This window comes from Oenanthe melanoleuca, chromosome 2 (genome assembly GCF_029582105.1).
Source record: "Oenanthe melanoleuca isolate GR-GAL-2019-014 chromosome 2, OMel1.0, whole genome shotgun sequence".
Classification (NCBI taxonomy): Eukaryota; Metazoa; Chordata; class Aves; order Passeriformes; family Muscicapidae; genus Oenanthe; species Oenanthe melanoleuca.
In genome coordinates, this window is record NC_079335.1 from 139,129,065 (window position 1) to 139,150,455 (window position 21,391).

General features: G+C 39.1%; 1 protein-coding gene across 1 annotated transcript in view; it reads left to right on the forward strand.

The window, feature by feature from the left end:
- The window catches only part of VIPR2 (vasoactive intestinal peptide receptor 2), a 50,522-nt gene extending 30,129 nt beyond the window's left edge, over positions 1-20,393 (forward strand). The window contains exons 6-13 of the mRNA XM_056485177.1: positions 310-451; positions 3,191-3,341; positions 4,265-4,325; positions 7,277-7,346; positions 10,286-10,377; positions 13,045-13,174; positions 13,261-13,302; positions 14,842-20,393. Of these exons, the coding sequence (XP_056341152.1) occupies positions 310-451; positions 3,191-3,341; positions 4,265-4,325; positions 7,277-7,346; positions 10,286-10,377; positions 13,045-13,174; positions 13,261-13,302; positions 14,842-15,012 (859 nt within the window). The 3' untranslated portion in view covers positions 15,013-20,393. The remainder of the gene's footprint in view (positions 1-309; positions 452-3,190; positions 3,342-4,264; positions 4,326-7,276; positions 7,347-10,285; positions 10,378-13,044; positions 13,175-13,260; positions 13,303-14,841) is intronic.
- Positions 20,394-21,391: the final 998 nt, after the last annotated feature.

Sequence of the window (21,391 nt, forward strand, 5' to 3'; positions counted from 1 at the left end):
GGAATTGAATGGAATGCACACAGAATACACACAATGGAATATACACAGAAGGATATAATAGCCTGTATTTATTGTCAGCTTATGTTAAAATGTGAGAGAAATACCACTGGGAGCTTTTAGTCTGTGATACTGAACAGAAGTAAGAGATGAAAGAAAACAGGACAGCAGCACTGACAAAATGACAGAAAAGGAAGGGGTATGCTCTTACTCAAGGTTCATATTGCTAAGAAATATCCACAGTGTAAGAGAAGTCTGTTCAACAATTTCTGCATCATAATCTAAAATGCCTGTTTTTAAATCTCTTTTTAGAAAACTTCATTGTACTCGGAACTACATCCATCTGAACCTGTTCCTCTCTTTCATTCTAAGAGCAATCTCTGTTTTAGTCAAGGATGATATTCTCTATTCCAGCTCCAACACAGCTCACTGCCCAGAGGATCAAACTTCATGGGTAATAAACCTCATTTGCTACCTAGTGCAACACTATTTTGTCACTGAATTTTCCTCCCTGATCCTTTTAAATATTTAGGAGTACCAAGATTTCAGTGTAGACAATTCTGAAGAGAATATAATGACCAGGGGAATGGTGTATTAGACATATCCAGATAAAGAAGGTTGCAGCACAAGTAGGAGACCTTAATATTGTTTGCATGTACGTGAAGGACAGCTTTTCATCAGCCAAGACAAATCATAGCCAGATACAGCTCAGAATAAATATGGCCACTGCATTAATCAGCTGGGAGAGTTGAAGACAAACAGAAGTCCCATCAGCTGGGAGTGATTAAAGGCAGATGCTTTAGAAGTGTTCCAGCAGCTTTATCAGGGGTTCAGGAATTGGACAGGTATCAGTGGAGGGAGGGAAATAACTCAGGAAATTAAATATTTGCAGGAGTTGTCTTCATTAACTCCTCTGTACTTCTGGGCTATGACAGAAGTGTTATCATCTGCCTTCTTGGCAAGCTAATATGTTTACTGCATTTTCATGTGCAGGGTTTAAAAAAATCTCAAGTTTTGCTTAAGTTAAAAGACTGACCTCTGTATTATATGCCCCATTCTCTGCATTGTTGTTTCTGTGAAAAATACTTCCAATTTTAAAAAACTACAGTTTAAGCTTGTGAGAAAAAAAAGGAAGAAGATATTTTTTTCTTGATGAATCCATATTGTCCCAAAACATGAAGTTCTTAGCAGTGACTACCAAGCTATATATAGAAATTAATAATCTAGGATATTTCTAATGGAGAAAAACAGGAACTGAGGTAGTAGACTCCAGTCAGGCAAAGTAGATAGTAGACATGTTGCCAGGGGTAATCAGAAGTTCTTAGGTCCTTAAAAGACTGTTCAGTGGACTCTCAAAATACTAGTTTCTGCAATTTCATCTATTCTCCAGTTATTCTTGGCTACAAAGCCTTACACTTTCCTATTTAAACATGTCAGATTTTGTGGACTGCTGGCTAATTTCTGTTTCATTGTATGTGGGTTGGTCTGGCTCCAGCCTGACAAGGCTGTTCTGTCTTGCATTGGCTTGGAGCTGCTTTTCACACAAAACAGCACGAGAGGTTTGCCCCTTTTGTCTCGTGTGTGAGATGTTCCACAGTTCTGCTGCACTCACAGAGGTCTCAAACACACAGTTCATAAGGCTCTGGAAGTAGTCCTGGCTCAGGATTACATGGAGAATTAATTTTGGCTAATTTTACTGATAGATACCTTCACTGTTCAGCATCTGGAAATACAGCTGATACAGGATTACCTGCAGAAGGAAGGGAAAATATTTTAATGCAGGGTTTTGGTATGTAAACTGAGACTGAAATACAAGGGAATATTGGAATTTATAAAGGATTACAAAATTTTCACTGCTGATCTGATTGTAAGGAGTCTTAAGCCTAAAAGCAAATTTCAACTTGCTTGAAAATTTCAACTTTTTACACATTTTGAAATGCTTAATTTTATCCATCTTATATTTTCTGGCCCACTGCTGATCTGCAGTGGACATCCCAAAGTGCAGAGGTAAGATCAGTCTTATCAGAGTTAGATAGCTTTTAAACCTAAGTTGTGGGCAGATAAAATCAGGTGAAATTAATTCAAGCCTTTGGACTCTTCCTTAGCTTTCTGTATGTGAGTATACACAGGCGTGAATGTTACCTGGGATGCACTGAGGTACCTGAGACATCTTAGGGGGCTGATGGAAACAGAGAAGTTCCCTGAGGAGGTCTGTGCCCTTTTGGCAGCTGGTGACTGCATCTCACTTCTTAATAAGCACCTGTGTTTAGAGAGAGCAATCAATCACTGCAAGTTACCTGCTTGGGTATCTGGTGTACTTGGAATTTTAACAGAAAAGTGCAGGTATGAAAGGTTTAACAATGAAGAAGTGAGTAAAGCTGGCAGAAACTAGAGATTTTATTTGGTCCAGTTTGTTTAATCTGTTACATTCACCATATCATCACATTTCTCTGCATATTCTCAGTCCACATGAGCATTTTCATATTCAATTCTCACATCCCAGACTCCTGCTGGGAAGTACCAAAGTAGCAGCAGCCAGCACCGTGGAACATCAGCAGCACAGACATCTGAAAATTAATTCTGGAGAGCAGCACACAGTCTATAAGTAAAATTTTTTGATACATGTCTGTGTTTTGTTAACTAAGAAAGTCTACAACATTTTTTAAAAGGAAAATATTATTTTTTAAAGTCTAGCCAACTTTTTCTTCTAAGTCTACTTAGTCATCACACCAAGTTATATTTTTCACTCAGTTTCACATTCAGCTTTGAGAAAATCATAAAGTAGTTTCTTTGTTAATTTTTACTGTCTTAGGAAGCCATGTGAAGTTTTAATACATTTATTAGATTCTTAGTAGATGATAATTTAGTTTTATAGCCATTCATTAACAAACTGTTGCAAAAGTTTGCATTTATTGATAACCACCATATTTTTCTATATTTATCCTATGAAAGTTATGAATTTTTCAAAATTTCTGAGAGAATTTGCAATGAGATGCATCTAAATAATTTTTAATAATTCACTTTCTTTTAATATATACGGTAACATTTACAATGTCACAATTTGCTTGACTGAAGATAAAAATTTCTACTGGATCTGGTTTATTGATATTAAAAAACTAAGATTTTTGGCTGTAGTAATAAAAACAATGGCATCTTTCCTGCAACAAATTTGATCCTTCTTCTCATATTTCAGGTGGGCTGCAAGGCAATTCTGGTGTTTTTTCAGTATGGTGTTATGGCAAACTTTTACTGGCTCTTAGTAGAAGGACTTTACCTGCACATCCTCCTTGTGCTAATATTCTCCCCCAACAGACACTTCACCATCTACCTGCTGATAGGATGGGGTAAGAACTTGCACACCTTGCAGTAATGCTCTTTTTCCTCTGTGTGTGTGTGTTGGGCAGGTTCAGTGTTTCATGCCAAGGCAGTGGAGCTGTCTCTGGTGTGATCCTCAGTCTCAGGTTCCCCAGCTCAGCCCCAGCACAGGTTACAGCTGCTCCAGCACAGCAAAGAGCAGGCACAAAACTGCTGGAGCATCACTGCTGGCTTGATCCCTGCACAGCTTTCACCTGGGCTGTCTGCACCACAGCCAGGGAGTGCTCTGGTGCAAGGACTGCCACTGCAAAATATGATTCAGGTGTCCTAATTTGGGAGGAAAATTAAAGTTTAGCTGCACAGCCATGAGCTATGCTATACAATTTTCCTTTTGAAAAGCACAATAATACTGTCCATCTGGCTCTAAATACATATATTCCCTTCATTTACAGAAAATGAGATTATGTTTATATGGAACACTTTAATGCTTCCAGTAATAGGTGGTCATAAAACATTTGGGTGTTGCTGGAAAATGGGAATAAACCAGTGTGTGGACAAGGTTCCTTATGAAATGATTTATACTACTATTTTATACTGCAGTCCTTGGAGGTGCATTGGGAATGCATAACTTGTATCTATTTCCCTGTAAGTCACTCTGACACCTTGCAAGAAACCTAAGAAAGGCGTTTTTTGTGTATTAGTAATTATGGCTGCATTTTTTCTTTGTAATATATTGCTGAAGTATACATGTAATCATGTAGCTCATCAGATACTCTCCTTCCATTCATGGAACTGTTTTCTGTATGCTGTGGATTTGGGGAATAACTGCTTACTAGCAGGCTGAACTTTTTAAACTTTTTGTTTTCTCTTTTTTTTCTTTTCTTTTTTTTTTTTTTTTGTGGACTTTGTGGATTTTTTGTGATCATTCTCTGAACCTCTTGCCATTTTTCAGGAATTCCGACAATATTCATTATTACCTGGACAGTGACACGGATCATTCTAGAGGACACTGGGTGAGTGTGTGTGGGAGAGAAAGCTTAAAGCCCCCCCATGCCTGTACAGTCCTTGCCTTGGATATGGTGTTGCTGACACAAAGCTGATTTGCTGCTCTGGAGGGGACAGGCACAGACCTGAAATTTCAGAGATGGCAATAAAAGGATGGGTGTTTGGGAGCTCTTCTGTGGTTTATGCTTGATGCTCAGAGAGCAGGAGAGAGCAGAAATGGGTTATGACTGCTGTTACTCCTTGGCACCCACATCTTGTCAAAGCAAAGTTTAAAACAGCAGTGGGGTCCTTGGGTTCAGTGCTGCTATGTGCAGGAAGGTGCTGGGCATCCTAATTTTATAACAAGCAACTCAGCAGATTGAAGTGTAGATAGCTTTGGGTACACATAAATTACACTCCCAAAAGTGAAGTGATGTAAGAGTATGACAGATGCACACAGCCAGGTAAAGCTAAAGCTCCCTAGAGCTAACCTGGCTCCTGGCATGAGAAGGGGAACTGAGACAAGAATTCTGTGGGAAGATAAGATTTGATCCTGATGCTCCCAAGGAGTGGAACAACATCCCTAACTAGTGGACAAAGAGTTTTGTTTTGTCCAACTAACTATTATTTTTCAATTTATTCTGTAATTAAACTGAAAAATCATGTCCTACATAATTATTTCCAAGGCTTTCTTTGCAAGACCTCTAACATGTAAACCAAAGGCAAATTCCTTTTTCCTTTGTCATTATGATTACAGAGGATGTCTGAAGGGTGATTAATCTTTAATCTCTAACATTTCAGAGCACTTAGAGTATTTGGATCAAAAGTCCTGAGCCCAGGGTGAAAATTAAATATTCAGTTTTTCAGACAGAGCTTCAGGTTCCATCTCACATTTTCACAAGTTCCAGGCATCTATAATCTAAATATCCCACAAGAAATTATGTTATTTCAATTGCACCTGTCAGTTGCTTTGGATCTTCCTGCTACCCAGAGGTCAGCATTAAGTGCACACTGAGAAGTGTCCTTACACAAAGTGAAACTAAGCTTGGTTCTCACAAAGGTCAACATCCTCCATGGTGTTTAATGGTATACAGCCCAGTATGGTTGATGTTTTAGCTGATTTCACAGAATCACAGAATGAATTGGGTTGGAAGGGGCCTTGAAGACCAGTTGGTTCCAGCCCTCCTTGCCATGGGCAGTGATGCCACACTCAGGTCACAAAGACCCCTTACAGGGCCTCCCTGGAAAATCATCCCTTAGATGAGAAATTGCTTCCTTAGAATGGCTCATGCTGGAAATATCTCACCCCCTCTGCAGATCCCTGCTTTATCTCTTAGTGCTTTAATTGGTCCTTTCTCAATCCTTTAAGTAATTGGTCACTTCTTACCTAAAACTTTTAAGTAGTTGGACAGTTTTCAATCCTTGATATCATTGGTCCATCTTCTAAGGCACCCTAACCCTAAAAAAGCCCCTTTAGTACTTTATGTACTGGGACTGCTGCCAGAGCCCTTCGTGGACAGAAGTAAAGTTGCCTGGGAACCTCTGTGCAGCTTTCTCAGTCTCTTATCTCTTATCTGGCTAAGAAGGTGCTGCAAGTGAAAATGAATCTCACAAAAGAGCTGAAAGCCTAAGCTTTAGGCATTGCTTGCATCTAAGCACCTTGTGGCTGAAGTCTGCCTGAAGCAGCCAGGAAAAGCTGTTCCATAAGGAATGTTTTATCCGGGCTTGTTGTGGCAGCCTGGGGCAAAACCCCAGCCCTGGCAGCTGCAACTCAGAGCCCCATCCAGGGGCTCTGCCAGGGATGGGCATCCACAGCTTCTCTGGGCAGCCAGAGGATGCCAGAGCCTCATCAGCCTCAAAGTGAATGCACTGCTGAGGCTGTACCTGGAGTGCTGTGTCCAGTTCTGGGCCATCACCACAGAAGGACATTGAGGGGCTGTACCTGGAGTGCTGTGTCCAGTTCTGGGCCATCACTGCAGAAGGACATTGAGGGGCTGTACCTGGAATGCTGTGTCCAGTTCTGGGCCATCACTACAGGACATTGAGGGGTTGGAGTGTGTCCAGAGAAGAGCAGCAAAACTGGTGAAGGGTCTGGAGCACAAGTTATGAGGAACAGCTGAGGGAGATGGGGTTGTGTAACCTGGGGAAAAGGAGGCTCAGGGGAGACCTTATCACTCCCTACAGCTGCCTGCACAGAGGCTGTAGCCAGGTGGGGTTGGTCTCTTCTCCCAGGCAACCAGTGACAGGACGAGGAAATGGCCTCAAGCTGTGCCAGGGGAGGTTCAGTTTGGACATTGGGAAGAATTTCTTCACTGAAGGGGTTGTAAAGCATTGGAATGGGCTGCCCACAGAGGTGGTGGAATCAGCTTTCCTGGAGATGATTGGATGTGGCACTCAGTGCCATGGTCTAGGGGTGCTTGGTCATAGGTTGGACTCAATGATCTCAGAGCTCTTTTCCAACCTAAATGATTCTATGACTTTATGAGTAAAGAATTTCTTCCTAACATCTAAATCTCTTTAATTTTTAAACTATTCTTTCTTGTCCTATCACTACATGCCCTGTAAAAATGCCATTTTAACTCTTTTCTAAGCCCCCTTTAAGTCAAAATTTCTCCATGTAGCCTTGTATTCTCCAGGCTGAACAAACCCAACTCTCTCAGCCTGTCTTTGTAGGAGAGGTGCTTCAGGCCTCTGCTCATCTTTGGGGTTCTCTCTGTACCTGTTCTAACAGGTCCACACCTTTCTCATGTTGAGGACTCCACACGTGGACACAGTACTCCTGGTGGGGAAATTAAATATATATATTAAAACAAAGGAAATAAAATCAATAGCAGGAAATGATTGAATGCCAAATTCTAGGCTAGAGCAGGCATTATTTTAGTGTGCTCTGACTTGTTTGTAAGAAATACTTCTCCTCATAGGTCTTGCTTGCCAGATGATATTAATGTCAACATGATTTTCCCTCTTTTTTTTTTAATAGTTGCTGGGATACAAATGAGCATGGTGGTCCCTGGTGGGTTATACGAATACCAATTTTAATTTCTATTATAGTAAGTAAAATTTGAAGCATGAATTATAGATCTGTTCAGCATTGTGCAGTGCATGTAACCATTATTCTTTACTGCTAGTTACAGATAGGCAAGAATTCTGTTTTAATGAAAAGAAATTGTGCTGCAGGAGAAATGTTAAACAGATGCCAAGGCCATTAAAATTTGTTGCCTTCAAAATTTATCAGCATCCTATTAAATGAGCAGTTCCTTTTATTTGTGTGTTGTTCTTTCTTTAACATCTCTCCTGTTTATGAGCCTGGAGGAAGGAAAAATCTAATTATACTTTTCAATGAATTGCAGATTTGATTTTGTGTGTAAATAGATAGTCCTGCAATTGACAATCTGATATTAGTCATAAAAAAGCATGGCTGTGTATATCTTTCTTTAATTGGTAACCTACTGAAATATATATTGAACATGAAGTATTTGCAAAATAATACCATTTGAGAATGTTTCACAGGGCTTTTCCTGTTTGGAACTCATTAGAATTACTGGACTAGTGCAATAATATTCCTGTAATGATTGTGTAATTAACTTTGGGCATATAACTGTGGTTATATGTCCATTTCTGAAAACAGAAAGAAAATTAATGTATTTTAGACATACTTGCTTCATTTTTAAATTGTAGGCAGAAAATCTAGGGCATTGTTAGATTACACAAGATTTCAGGAGTTTGCGTTACGCTTGGGCTTGCCTTTCAATCTGTGCCTGCTGAAAATCATTTTGGGAGAAATTCCTGTCATTGCCCTCAGAGTGAATCCTGCAGTTTGAAGAGAAAGAAGGGTAGGCCATATATGTGAAATGACATAGGGTAAGAAATGAGCATGCCACAGAAGAACAGCATTAAGGGAATACTTGGACCTCAAAGGAGCTGGAGAATGGGGAACAATCCAGAGTGAAGAAAATATGTTGGAAGATGAAAGCAAAACAAACCACCTGGTGTTTACAGGAAACTCTGTTCTCTGGATGCTCAGTTTGAACAGATATGTGAGACTTCATGTGCCAGAAGGCAATGCTCCTCCAAAGCAGTCCTGGACCTGGAAGTTATCCCAGGGCACGTTGGCAGATCTGAGCTGCAGCTGGATCCTGGTGAAGGCTGGGAAGAGTTCTGATCTAAGAAAATGGAGTACTGGTCAGGCAGCAGAGTCTGATCTGTCCAACAGTGTTGTGAGAGCAAGTTCTAGCACCATCTTGCACAGTGGAATGGCTTCAGTTAATTCAATGCCAGAGCCCTCCCCCCTCCCTGGCATTTCCTCCTGGGAATTTTGGCTTGAGAGAAGTCATTTGGCAGACATTCACACTTCATGCTGTACACACTTCAGAGTTACTCAGTGGGATGTGACTGTTCCAAATGAATGTGCTGTTACCCATTCTCTCCTTATCCACTAACACTGGCTCCAGTGCATATGGCAAGTTAATATCCCCTGCTGGGTGCACTCAGCTGCATTAAATCTGCAGATAAAATCTGCAATAACAGATTTCTGTCTGTTACCTTTATAGGCAAGCTTCTAAGTAATCATCTGCCTGAAAAAAATGTATGTTAAGTTCAGCAAAAGCCTATATTTTCTAATATTTCTTTTTTATTCTTTTTTGAAAATATATTAGATACGATTTTTCTGCACTTTTATTTCATCCCTGTCAGTTCCTTTGACTACCCTTCACCTGTCATTTCAAACAAAATGTTAAAAACCCAAGACATGCAGTTGCTATGACCATGGTTTATTTATTAGTATCCAAAATTCTAGGCTGTGTTACAGAAGACACAGAAATTAATTGAACTTGAAAAGCTCAAAGCCAAATTTTTAGGAGAAAGGAGAAGGGTCCCACCAATTCATGAAGATAGAGATTTATAACAGTGAGACAGGCACTGGTTAGGTACCCCACCTCCTGATTTTGTGCTTTGGGATGGGGTTAGTTTAAAATAACAAAATTCTCATTTTCACCATGTGATAAACTTTTCTCTAAATTAATTTATTATAAAATGTGGGCATTTGATACAACTGTTTCTGTAGCAGGAGTTGCAGTTTTTAGCACACATTGTTGCTCTGAAGTTGTGGATTCCAACTGTTCCTTACTTCAGTATGGATGTGATGTATTTAATGTACAGTTTTCTTGACCACACCAAAGGATCTAACACCAGAAAGGATGGTGACCCGGACAAACTGAAAGTTGGCTGAAGAAATAATGGGACTGAGACTTAGGATATATTGAGTTTTATACTTCACTTTTCTAGACTGATAAGGTTCTAATCATAATGATTTTTATGCAAGTGCCTTTCTATAAAGTAAAATATGAAATAAAATACAAAATAAAATGCTACTCTTCTGTCTTAGAGGGCTGTCATGAGAATTAGGCTGCAGGGATTCAGATGGACTAGATGATCTCCAGAGCTCCCTTCCAACCCCAGCTCTTGTGTGATTCCTTCATTCATAATATCAGCAACAATATCCAAGACAGTCAGATACTTGTGAGAGACCTTTTTGTGCTTGATGGGAGTAGACAGATCAGCTGACAACAATCTTCCCTAACCCTAATTCAGACAGAAAATATTGAAAGTTGAGGTGAGGAGCAAGGGAAGGTCAAAACTACCTCTGGGCTTCCAGCTGTGAATCCATGTGACAATTTAGGACAGTGTTTGATTGCAGAAAACCATATCCCATCCTGCTGGGAAACCTGTCCTCAGCTGGAGTAGTGGAAGGAGGACATTCCTGAAAATTGGGGCTTTCAGAGAGTTTTGGCAGCCAGAGCAGCCCTGGTGGGCAGGCAGTGGTTGCTGGATGTGGCAGAACTGGTGCTGCAGGGCTCAGCAGGTTTGGCACTGCAGAGCTGAGGGGTTCTGGAGGGAGGTGCTGACTTCACTCTGCCTTGATAAACATTTCTTTGTGCTCTGTGTTGAGCAGAGGATTCAGAAATCACCACTATATTTGTTTTCTTTGCAGGTGAATTTTATACTTTTCATAAGCATTATAAGAATCTTGCTGCAGAAGTTAAGATCTCCAGATGTCGGAGGAAATGACCAGTCACAGTACAAGTGAGTCATGTTTTTAGATATTATAGACAGAGCCAAAATAATCTCTAAGATTCCATCTGCTGAAAACCAACAACTGCTGTGCTACTATAATTACATTTAATTTAGAAGTATTTTAGATATGGTTTAATAAATACAACTATGTGGAAATTGAGATAAATACATTTTTATCAAACACTGAATTCAATAAAAAGCACTAAATTTCAGGAAGATCAACCAGCTATTTTTGAGTTTGAGTTTGATCAATTAATTAATGTTGATAAAAAATATATGGAGAGTAATATCTTTGATATATAAATGTTTCATTTTGACATAAGAAAAGTTTCAAAAAGTTTCCCTTCATCTCCTTAAAACCCTTTTTTAAACATTTCTAAAATTCTTAAATATATTTTAAACACTGAAGAGAACTTACATTGTTACAAAAATATTAAAATTTAAGTACAATATTTTATGTTAATTTAAAATACAGTCTTTACTTTTCTAAAGGAAAATGGTTGTTTCTGGCTCAGATCAGCTTCATTTCTGTTCAGACTTTCTTCTTTTGTGTTTTGGTTTGAACATCAAATCCTAAAATATCTTTGTTTCCACAGCTTTAAAATCAAGGGATATTTGGGGACAATTCAAATACATTGCTCAAATTAGTTTTGTTCTTTATTGCCATATCTGTTATTGTTGTTTATTATAAGAGCTGCTGGATATGTAATAATCTGCAATTAAGTCTATAGATCTTATTTTAAAGCCCAGACACAGATACTGACAGTTCAGGGTATCAATATGATACTTGAGTGACAAAGCCTGACATGAGCACTGAAAATCCAAAGCCATTGTGAGTGGCCTTTGAAAATGTGCTGCTGGACAGCACCTTCCTTTCATTTAAAAAATACTGAATTCCTGTTCTAAAAGCTAATAAAACATGGTGTGCAGAAATAAATAATATTGTTGAAGCCAAGAGAAGCACGACCTTATGTGTTTTGTAGACAATGTGTCATGTTTGATGCAAAAAGTGAAAAATTCTGATGTGCCACAGAAGAGTCAACACAATTGGACTGACAAGCACATTTGTTTTGCAGAGCTACAAGGGTCTTGTTTTGTGGGAGAGTTTATTGAATCTAAACTGTGCTGTTTCCACATTGTTATAAAGATGTCCTGGTTTCAGTTAAAAAATTATTCTAACTGAATTTGAATTTGAAAAATTTCAAGAAACCTTCACAAACTACCACAGTAGCACAATGACCAATCCACAGGCAGGAGATCTCCTCAAGTTTACTTCTTGTGACATAAAGCTTTCTTTGCTTCCATGTGGTATTTATTTACTTTTTGAAAATTAGGCATTTCCTTGCTTTCAGTCCCACCATTTTCCACAGTTTTCTGTAGTACTTTATAATATCAAATATTCACATTAATAGCAACCTTGACCTTCATTATTCAGCCCTGTAAATTCTTTGCTTTAGCATTTGATTGCCTGATTAAGTTTGCATTTCTGATCTTTAGCTGATATCCATGAGAAAGTAGATTATCCTCCTCAAGAAGCTGCATCTACAGAGCAAATTAAAAGGTCTTGGAGGCTCATTTATAAAATTGCACATGCATTTTCTAAAATGCAGAGAAGAATAAGGCTGTTTTGTTTTACTAAACATTTTTTTTACTAAAATGTAAATGAAGCACAGAGAATGTAGAATCAACTAGACAAAAATTACTAAGCCAAGCATGGAGTAAATGTGAAATATGAATCTAACTACTGATGAGAGTCACCATTTTTCTTCCCTTCCTCTGAACCTGCTTGTAGCTGGTTCCATCCTTTTTGTTGTTCATTTTACTTTTGCAGTGGATAAGGCTAAGTTCAAATAAAATCAGTTTTCCATTTCACTTGGGAAAACAGGGCATTTGCTGCCAGTGTCATCTCCTCCAGTCGTAAATTAATTTCTTCTGCTAAGGAATCCCTATTTTTCTTACTTCTGGTACCATCTTTAGATATGAGGAGTTTACTATTCTTGAGAAGCTTTGCTGTCAGAAATTATTATTTCCACATAAACAGCAGCCCCTGTTTATTACAAACAAAGCAAGGTCATGAGGACTGACAAAAAAACCCTAAAACTACTTGAAATACCTTTACTGATAAAATAGGTGAATTCACAACAGCATCCTTACATTGTTGAAACAAATTACATTCATCAAGACAGTGACGAATTATGGAACTCAACATTATAACTTCTCAAATTTTATCTGATACCAGACATCTGAAATTGTGTATGACTGGCCCTGTATAATATATAAAACTGATGCCATTAAAGTGAAATAAATGGCAGATAAGGTAAAAGTAGCAATTTATCATTCCATAGTTTCATGAGCTGTTTGTCATAGCAGTTCTGCTTAGTAATTTAAAGTTTTTTCCTTAACTTCAGTAGTGTCTTCTGTTAAATTGTGTTGTGTAATTGACAACATTGAAAATTATTTAATGGGGTATGCTTAATACCATTAGTAAAGCCATGAAGTTTTAGAATTGAGGCTCATGAAAATCTCACAGTTGAGATGATTCTTGATTACATTTCCTAGGTACTGTTTTCATACTGTGCATGTGCAATGTACAGACTTACCATACAATTACACATTCATCTCAGTAAAACAAGAGCTCATCATTAAATTTCAGCTTTGTCTCTTTCCTTTACCCAGGAGACTTGCAAAATCCACGTTGTTGCTTATTCCATTATTTGGAGTTCACTACACAGTGTTTGCTCTGTTTCCTGACCGCAGTTCCAACAATTATAAAATAATCTTTGAGTTGTGTTTGGGATCTTTTCAGGTAAATTTTAAGGTTTTTATTCAAAAGACATTTTATTGACCTAGGTGAGTGCTGCCTACCAACAAAAGAATATTTTCTCTTTCCAGGGGCTGATTGTTGCTGTCCTGTATTGTTTTTTGAACAGTGAAGTAAGTCTCACCTTTCCTACTGAGAATGTTAAATATTGGTTTTATTAAATGTATAAGCACCTATAATTCTGCTCTGATAAACAAAACTGTTTTAGAAGATGTCTGCATTCCTATTAGTGGAATATATTTGGGACAGTTTGTATACAACAGGAGAAATCAGTGTAGCTGGGTGAAGAGTTTTAAAAGCTGTTTAAAATCTAATTCCTGGCAGGTGTTGGGATCTTCTGCTATTTAAGGTGATCTAATCTAGCTCTGTTAGAAGCAATGTGTAAGTGAGGTGAAACAAGCCTGGAAATTTATCCAGAACTTGAAATACCAGTTAGTAAGTAGTTAGGGGTAACTTTCTGTCAGTATCTAAACCTCAGAACAGCAACAGATTTTCAGAAGTGCTCAGCATGCTGTAGTTTTGATTGTCTCAACTGAGAAAGATGCAAAGAATTCCTTTCAATTTCAGCCACCATGCAGAAGGAATCTGTCTGAAGAAGACAATTAACATTCAGCTCTCCTGAGTGCTATTCTGGTCTTTGATATTCATGAGATGCCTGATTTTGGGCTAATCATTTGATTCTATGCCTTAAGTACATGAGATAAATAGCTAATAAATAAATAATGGTATCAAAAGCTAATGTTGCAGCACAAATGATGCAAAATTGATTCTAGAAAGTTACCTTAGGGCACCTCTTCACACAGAGTGTAGGCAGTCTTCCCTCAGTTACGTGATCTTTGTAAAACTGATTGGATACTCTAGAGGGAAGAGATGCCATCCAGAGGGACCATGAGAGGATTGTGGAGAGGAGGGAAAGGATCTCCAGAGGTTCAACAGGACCAAGTCCAAGGTGCTGCACCTGGGTCTGTGCAGTGCTGACCGAGGGATGAAGGGTTGGGAGCATCCAGCAGAGAAGGACTTGGGGATGAAGAATGGACTGTGAGCTGGCAGTGTGCACTTGCAGCCCAAAAAGCCAGCTCTATTCAGCATTGAAAGAAGCATGGCCAGCAGATGAGTACAAGAAAGACATGGACCTGTGAGAGCAGCTCCAGAGGAGGCCACAAAAATTATCAGAAGGCTGGAACACCACTCCTATGAAAGCAGGCTGAGAGGGTAGGGATTGGTCAGCCTGGAAAGGAGAAGGATCTGGGGGGACTTTACAGCACCTTAGATAAATGGGGGATTATAAGGAAGATGGCAAAAACTTAGCAGGGCCTGTAGTGTCAGGACACTTTTTAAGTGATCTGTGGTAGATTTTAGAATGAAAAAATCTTTTCTGTGAGGGTGGTGAGACACTGCAACAGGTTGTCCAGAGAAGCTGGACAAGCAGAGAAGGCCAGGCTGGATGGTGCTCTGGGCAGCCTGGTCTGGTGGAAGGTGTTCCTGCCCTTGGAAGGGAGTAGAACTACATCATCTTTAAAATTTTGTACCTATCCAAACCATTCTATGATTCTGTTCCTAGAGATCTCCATGTGACAGCCAGTAGATGTGGAAAAGTTCCTGGCATAAAAGGAACTTTTCAGCTCATATTGTGCATTTCCTTTCTACCACAGGTGCAGGGGGAGCTGAAAAGAAAGTGGCGGAGCTTGTGCTGGAAGCAGACAGCAGGCAGAGACTACAGACTGCACAGCTCCATTTCCCGAAACGGATCAGAGAGCGTTTCCCAGCTCCACCGCAATTCGAGAGCTCACTCCTTCATGCAGACTGAGACCACCATGATATAAGTGAGCTAGGTCCCCCAAAACATGAATAACTGTGGGATGTATCGTTCATTATGCAGCTTGATGTGATATTTTATAAAATGTACAGTTTAGTGCTTTGCTTTTCTACATGTTGGTATTTGGGGAATTGGTTTGTGCAGCCAAGCTGTTAATAGGGGAGAAACCTGCCCCATGGATGCTTTCTGTTTTGTTCAAATGGTATTCATATTAATTCTGATGTTCTCTTGCAGTTTACTAGTCATAACAATTCAAAAATTCATTTTCCATAAAGGTCCCTTTACCTTCCAAAATAGTTACAAGATCCATACAGGGTATCCTGCTCAATGCAGACTTCTTTGGCACATGTAAGGGTTAACATGAGAAGCAAGAAAATTTCTTGCACTTTATTTATACTTAAGGAAACTTTGCCTTAAGGATTAAGAAGATCTTTTCTAATTATGGAAAATAAATTAAAAAAAAAAAAACAAAACCCTAAGACCATAATTAACCACACTGGGAATTCAGTGTGCTAACCCAGGAAATCATGAACATGATTTGCACAGAGGGAAAAAGGTAGTATTTCTAGGCTGATGGTATAAATTTCAGAAATAACTTTCTACAGAGTTCGATTCCAATCCTGTTGTTATTTTCAAAAGTGCCTAGTTTAATGTTTGGGTGCAGAGTGTAGGGCTACCTTTACAGTCCATGCAGAAAAAAAACTACTATATTATTTTTGACTATAGTAGTTCTCAGTTGTTCTCTTCTGTTCGAAGTCAGAGTTTTGTGTTGATCTTTCATGAAGGAATTTTCTGAAGAGGTATGTTTTATTGCTAAAGCAGCCTAGCATAGGATAAACAGCCTTGGATAGCACATTACACATTGAAAATATCATTTTTTTTACAGTATTATCATTGAAATCTGTCTCTAGGAACTACATATTTGAGTCCAAACACAAGGAATATTGCAGTGAGGTTACAAGTCACATTTAACTAAAAATGTAAATTCTTTTAGGTTTATTCAGCTTTGTATCTATTTGAAATTATTTAAAATTTAGTCCTGACTGTGACTCCATTAAAAAAAAAAAAGACAGAATCCCTAAAAATTACCATAAAAGGCATAAGGGAACAATTTTCAACAATGCCAAGCCTCTTATGTAGCCACTTAAAAAAAAAGGCAGAGAACTGACAGTCTTATAAAAATATACATAACATTTCCACTCTTTAAAAGAAATAAACCCAGTCATGTTCTCTCATGTCAACATTTAACCATGTCCACCCTACATTACAAGTGGGAATAATATGTATTTGCATAAGTACCTCCATATAAACCATTGCCTTCATATTTCAGATAAAAGATTTTATGGAGCCAGCAGAATTCAAGGTCCCTCCTCTTGTCAGATTGAGGGAAGAAGAGCAGCAAGGGCATCTCTTGCCAGGCATGTTTGTACATCCTTGAAAGTATTACCAGCACTGACAATATTGTCAGCAGCTGTCCCTACAATTCTTGGTCTGATTTAATCCAGCTCTTTATCAGTCAAACACAATTTTTTTTAATGGGATTGCCATGGAAGCACACAAGGTTTTGTCAGACCAAAGATGGAAAGGGCCCTGTGGTTCACATGAGTACTGCAGAACATGGTGAATGTTGAATTTCATCAGTAGGTATCATTTGAGTTAAACAACAATCACTCAGAGAATTGTCACTTACAGAGATTGAATTTAAAGAAGCTATTGATCACTTCTGGATCGTTCATTATGTTTTCTGCTTGGCAAGGTAACTGTGAGGTTCTGGATGGAAGTAGGCTGTCCAAGGACATTCACATGGGGTCTAAAGATGTCTACACATGTATTTAAACTAAATATATTCCCAGAGACTTCAGACTGAGGAAACACTGCTAAAATTTAGTATGTTTCCTGGATCTCAGGAAAAACTTATCACAAACTCTTAACTGTAAATATATGAAACCCACTGGAGCTTTGGGAGCTGCTTTTACACCTAAATTAAACACATCTGTACACATTAGGATTCTTTGTTTGCAGTGGCACTGGGACTGCTCAGCTCCCTGAGATGTGATGTGCAGAATGTTCTTTTTTTCCCCTTAATTTCTAGGGTAGAAAGGCACATGTGACAAGCATTCAAGTGTGCTCATCTTTTTGCTCAAATGAGGTTATGTGAGCGAGTTGACACAGACAGAATGATAGCACAGAAATAGATGTTTCAGGCAATCATTTCCATCAGTCTGTTCTGCATGATGCATCACCAATTATATGTGTTTATAACACATTGTATCTTAGAGAAAACTGTCTTTGTTCTAATTAGGTGAGCATGAAAAAATCTGCATTTTAATTATTTCTGGGTTATAATAAAAGAAAAGCTTTAATAAGAAAATATATTTTATATTGCAACAAACCAGCATTGTTTCCTTTACAGATGGTGCAGATGCATTTGGGCTGATTCTACTTTTCATGTAGGGTGAAATGCCACAAGAAATTTGCAGTGGGAGAACATAGAGGTATCACTGAGTTTGTAAAGGACAATGTGGACATGCAAAGAATGGCACACTGGAGAGAGGTGCTGTATGAATTTTTCTTTCAAACCAGTGAAAAAATACAGTACTTTGGAGAACCTCATCCCTCTATTAATAATATAACTGAAGATAATCTAGATATTGTTTTGTGAGACAGTTAAACTTCATAATGCTTTGTGTAAGTATTATCATGGCAGTAAAGACACACAGGGCACTGTGCTCACTTGTTTTTAGTCCCAGAAAATTTCTGATTTCCAAATAATTGTATGCAAAGTTACAGCATCAACCCTAGCATCACCATTTTGGCTTTCAGCTGCCTTTTCATGATATAAAAATGCCTCTAAAAGGAGCAGAACACTTTGACAGATGTAGAACTTGATCAATTTTTTTTTCATCTTTACGACACCCAGAACCAGACAGCTTCTCTTGGCTTAGTCTTTCATTGCATTTTGCTGAGGAATATGGGATTAAATGCTCTTGCTCTGTGCTGTAGTGACTCTAAAGAGCAATGGAATGAAACATGATTTGGCCTTCTGCATCCCTAATCCTACTTCTCACTCACTCCTGGCAGCATCAGGGGAAGAAGTAGAGGCTGCAAGCCACGTGTAACATTTCCCTGCACCTCCCTTTCTTTATTCCTTTATTGCCTTTCCCCCTTTAGTTGCATCAGGATCCAAACTGAGTTGTGAAGTCTTCCAGGCATGAAACCTGGGTTTTTTGTCCATCCCTACTGAAAAGCCAGTAGCACAGCTTGTACTTATTGAACAAGAATGGTAATAGAGTTCACTGCCAGCACCATGGTTAATTGCTGTGTCTGGAGGCACCATTAATTTTGAGTGATTTCTGTCAGCATTACCTGCTGCTGATGCCTGAGGAACACAGTGACAACTTGCTCTCCACTTACTAACCACAATGAAAAATATACATGGACACTGACTTAAATTTTCCTCTGCAGAGTCGATTTCAGCTGGGTGCTTTACAAACTCAGATGCATTTCAGGTGAAATTCATCTGCCCTGTTTTGGTGTCTAAAAGCTGCATGTTTGTCTCTGAGCTAAAGACACTTTTAAAGTGCCTTCACAGTCATCATAGAGAAATAGGTACTAATTGAAGATGACTTCTTCCATGTTCAGCTGGGCATCTGAGGCAGGTAAGCTGGACCTAGTTTTCTCTGTCCTTGCTATAAAAATGAGCCAAGGGTAGCTGGCTAGTACTTAGATTTCTCACTCCATAGATAGAATCAGGTAAGATGTATCCCTCCAGAAGAGATCAGTAAGCTGTCTGGGTAGTATTAGACAGATACTCCTTTTTAAGCCAATTACCTTGGGTTGGCCAAACTTATCCTCCAAGAAATGTGCAGTATAATTCAAAGTTCAGGCAGTGGAGCATCCTGCAGCTCATTTGGTCAGGTGTCCCTCCCTTCCATTATAAATCCCACAGCCTTATGTCCCATATTGATTTGCCTGGCCTCAGCTTCCAAAAAATGTTTGTTGTTTTTGCCTTTTGTGGGAGGGGGCATATGCTGAAAGAAAGTGCTTTACAGTACCCAAAATGTTCTTTATTGTACTGCAGGCAGGAATACCCACTCTAAGCTTGTGATGGGACTGTGCTGTAGCAGCAATAGATAATTGGTGGCAAATAGCTTTACAAAAAACTTCCTACAGTCAAGTTAGAGCCATTCTACCCCACTCTGTAGCATCTGCTTCATGTCCTGATTCACCCCAGGCTTCTCTTTACCTTTCAAATGCCAAAGAGGAAAGCAACAGGCATAGACCCTCAGCAAACCAGAGACTCTGTCTGGGTCAGATTGATGGAATAATGCATTGCCAGGTGCATGTGTCACACAGTCCATGTGCAAAGATTAAACATCTGCATCATTTTTTCTAAAAATCATCTTCTGTTAACTATGAATTTGCCCAGTTCAGCAAAGTGATTTGGGATAAAGTCCTAATTCAGTCTATACAGATTTTTTTTCAGATATCCTTAAGGAAAATACAAACCCTAAATATGTCTGACAAAAAGAAAGAACTGACAAGCTATCTGCAGACAAAGCTGCTATGTGTATAAGGGTCATCATCTGAACAATTACTGTCTGTGCATGGTGATACAGGAAATACCTTTATCAACAGAAATACCTTCATGTTACCATGAGTGCCTATATCAGCTGTGGGCTCCCAGAACTGCCCTGACATGACTAAATACAGAAGTTAGCATGCAGGGCTATTCTGTTGCCAAAAAAAGATAAATTTAAAAAGTGTTCTAACATGTTACAAGAGTACATCAGGATAATATTTAAAAGGAACATTCTGTGATATGGTTTAAGCACTCTGTGTTGAATCTGGTTCTGTCCAATGATAGCAGGTTGTAGTTAAATCTAAGTCAGGAATATTTTCATTGTCAGCTTAAAAAAGCAACTGAAATGTTCCAAACCCCTCCCAAAGCACTGTAATGAGTTTATGATTCCCTGCAGCTTTTTTTTTGTCCTGGCACATTAGTATGAGTATTACATCAAATTCCTCTTTTGTCATCTTTGTTATAACTTTATATCTGTCAAGTATGGTAAAAATTAAAGACTATGTAAATGAATGTGATTATTTTTTACAAAATGTACAGATTATGATGTTGTATAGATTAATGTGTGTAAATAGATTTCATACTGTAATTCACTATAGTTTTCTTCTGGTTTTGCTCTTTTGTTCTTTAATGATTTCAGTTTTTAATGTCACAAACCTAACAGCCTTCTCTGAGATGTCATATATAAAGCTGTGAACAAATAAGTGTTTACATCTTTATGCTATTATACATAATAGTAGTGTATAACACCATAATGGACTGAAGAGGAATCAGAGAATAAAAATTTCAAACGTTTTGCACAAAAATTCTGATATTTATGTTTTTTAAAAACTGTTTACAATGATACTGTTTTCTTACTGATTCCGTGGGTGATGGCCATGCTGAAGGACATGGCTTAGTTAGTATCTCACTTTTTAATTCAGCAGCTGTTATACACACATTTTAAAGAAAAGGAGTCCCTAGTTTCACTGAGCTTTCTCTAACCTAGATGTGCTTACAGGGCCATGAGAATGGCACACAGCTAGAGCAGAACCAGGTGATCCCATATGCTGTGTATGGCACCATCTCCATGGGCAGCAGCTGTTTTTGATTTACCACAGCTTACTCAGAGCTTGATTACCCAGTTATCTGTCAGAAGTACAGGTGTCTGTCAGGAGTACAATATAATGCAGTGAGAACAAAGGAAAGCTGTGAAATCTCTCCTGTAGAGGCAATACCATATATCATATATCGTATTTTCTCTAAAAATATGTATCTATTTCCACACCTGTAATGGGAATGGGCACAGGGAAGAGACTGGCTGTGCTGCTGATGGGGCCAGAGAGAGAGGGGAGTACATGTGGGGGAGGAGGTGACACCTCGTGGGACAATCCCTGCCCTGGCAGTGACACCGAGCAGGGACAGAGGGTGGAGCCTTTTTGGTATCTCTCACGGACCAGGGAGTCCATCCCCTTCTGTGTGAGTCTGTGACTCACAGAAGCCAGAGGGCTCTTCTGAGCCTTTGGAAGACCTGAGCTCTCATCCCCTCCCACCTTATGTGAGTTCTTGTAGGAGCTGCATCAGTCTGGACCCTTTGGCAACCAGCAGCACATCTTTAAAGCACTTCAGTGTCCTTGCCCACATGCATCCCCTATCTCAGAGCTAAAGGGGCAGCGCCACAGCCAGATCACCCTGATGTCTGCATGAGCTGCTTTGGAGCTGGTGAGCCTGAACATGCAGGACAGCCAGGGTGCAGATGAACAGGGACACTGGACTGGTTTCTGTCAGTTCTGGCAACAGCACCTGCAGGTTTCCATAGTGAGTC